Source organism: Ischnura elegans, chromosome 4 (assembly GCF_921293095.1).
Source record: "Ischnura elegans chromosome 4, ioIscEleg1.1, whole genome shotgun sequence".
NCBI lineage: Eukaryota > Metazoa > Arthropoda > Insecta > Odonata > Coenagrionidae > Ischnura > Ischnura elegans.
Window position 1 is genome coordinate 109995911 of NC_060249.1, and position 2500 is coordinate 109998410.

Genomic DNA, 2500 nt, shown 5'->3' on the forward strand with positions numbered 1-2500 from the left:
TTCATGTTAATGTCATTAAATATACTTTCCTTACATATTCTTGCTAGGTGGTTCACGTGATACCAGCTACGTTAGATTGTGTAATTCCTGTCAATTGTGCTAAGTTTTGATTGCTAAAACCATAAATAATCATACCAGCCTTTTGCGGATTTCTTTTTCGTTTTTGGGTAGACCGGGGACGACTGCCATGGACATAAAGAGAAAATGGTACTCTATTAGGACCAATTACATGGCAGAGAGAAGGAAGGTGACGACGTCCAAAAGGAGCGGCGCCGGGACGGATTCCGTAAGTTCATAAAAATTGAAACTACTGCCCATCGTTATTCTGTAGCTAGTGAATTGGTTGTTAAGTTGAAAATTATTTGATAATTTCAGGTTTATGTACCATCTCTATACTATTACGGAGAGATGGGGTTCTTGGATGAGTACACTTCACCAAGGGGGAGCACGTCAACCTTGGATGAAGATGTTGAGGTAGGTTTATGCCAACTATTTACGTTTCCCTTTACCCTGCATGCAACCTCATCACTGACCCATTACCTAAGCATTCGATGAGTTCATTTGCAGATCAATTAGTGCAAAAAATGAATATTTAAATTTTAGTAGGAGGAGAGATTAAGTGATATATTTATAAATAAATACATTTTTACTATACATGTGCAACGAAAGTGAAAGGTCTTGATTTTGGCTGAAATAGCTGGTATTATTGAATGTATTTTGTTCACCAAAATCATAATAGCTATAGGTTTTTGACTCAGAAGCTCTAACTGAGGTCAGCTGTGAAGGAAGTCAATTTGTCATTTTCCTGTCCATCACAGGGGAAAATGGCATTTCGATTTCTCTTTTGTTATTTTACACCAAGAGACAGTAATAAATTCCCTTGCATTCCATAGGAATATGCTGCTGTTGAAGAGGAGATTCCGGTGGTGGAAGAAGGGGAAATTGGGGAATTGGGAGATCCATCTGCTGTGATGGACATTGTGTTTGTGGATGATGATGCCCGTCCGGCAAGTGCTCCACCAATGGCAATGGCAGAGGCACGGGGGAGTGTGAGCCATTCCACCCCAGTGTCATCAGGCGAGGGTAGGAAGAGGAAGGCATCCACACCTGATGACGCTAATGTGTTCCTCAAGTCGGCTGCAGAGGCAATAGGTTCCCTCTCTACGAAGTTCCAGCCAAAGGATGGCGATACTAGTTTTGGGGAACTTGTTGCCTGTAAGCTGAGGGGGGTCACCGATAAAAGCAAGAAGAACAAAATAATGATCGAAATTCTGCAAGTATTCTCTGACAATAAAGAGTGAAGGTATTAAATGAGATAATTTGTTTAATTTATTTTCTTAAAGTTTCACCTTATAGTTAAATTGTATTTGAGCTAAAATAACTTTTATATTTATTTCTAATGTCCAAAGCAGATTGGGTAGGTCTGTTCCCAGTTTGTTGTGGTAGCACTAGTAAAGGGCAGTCACCTTCAGCATTCCCGGTGTATGCAGCACCATTCTTTTCACAAAGAAAATTGTGCAGCCCTACTGCTGCCAAAACTACACTTTCCACCTTCTCCGGGCTCAGGTTGATAGTAGTCAGAAAAACTCTGAAGCGGTTGCTCAATATCCCAAACGAATTTTCTACGACTCTCCTAGCCCTTGAAAGCCTGTAATAGGGTTGTTCACCATTTTTTTTTTACTGTCTTAAATGAAAGTGCACACCGAGGGGATACCGGCGGCAGTTTCAGCGCTTTTCTATCCAAAAATTTAATCCCAAAAAGGCTAAGCGAAAAGTGTGGAATCCGAGGGCCGGCTCAAACGCTCCGAAAGCGCACGAAGGTTGCCGAAGGCATGCTGACGTCACACACAGCGAACTTCTCGCGGAACCCGTCAACCCCGTCGAAAAACCTGTGATCCTGGGTCAGAGAAGAAACAACGAGGGTGAAAATAGAGGACATTAGGAAGAAGGCGTATATACTAAATTACTTTCTACCGCTTTGTAATTCTACCACAATAAGAAATACGGGAAAACGTTTTATTGCTGTGCCTCTTAATTCTCGTGTGCGAAGGAAATGGTTAACTGCAGCAATGCGAGATGACCAAAAACATCAACGGCAAGACATCTTATTATTGCTGTAAAGATTATTTTAATGCTAGTGTTAAATTTATACTAAATGCCAGCATCACAACGTCAGTTAACGTGATTTGTTGTTTTACTTGCTGTCTTCCAAAATAAGTCGTACGGACGAAAACAATTTAAATTTAAGTTATTTGAAGGGAAATCATTTACAAAAGATTAAGAACAATATTTATGCTACTATTCAATGAGCACCGAAGTTAATTGATGCTAACTTAGTCTTAGATTTAATTCACCAGAGATTACCATACAGTAACCAAACATAATGTTTATTGATGAAATATTCTCGAGCACATTCTCAGCCGAGAGTTTTGGAGTTGGTGAAAACAATAATATAACTGACTTAATAATGAAGTTACCCCAAGAGGTACTTAGGAATACC

General features: G+C 40.0%; 1 protein-coding gene across 1 annotated transcript; it reads left to right on the forward strand.

Annotated features, from left to right (window-relative positions):
• Nucleotides 1-381: 381 nt before the first annotated feature.
• LOC124156913 lies at nucleotides 382-1645 on the forward strand. Its single transcript, XM_046531392.1, has 2 exons — nucleotides 382-474; nucleotides 894-1645. Exons 1-2 carry the CDS (start codon nucleotides 409-411, stop codon nucleotides 1299-1301), a joined length of 474 nt encoding a protein of 157 aa, XP_046387348.1. The 5' UTR covers nucleotides 382-408; the 3' UTR covers nucleotides 1302-1645.
• The last annotated feature ends 855 nt before the right edge of the window (nucleotides 1646-2500 follow it).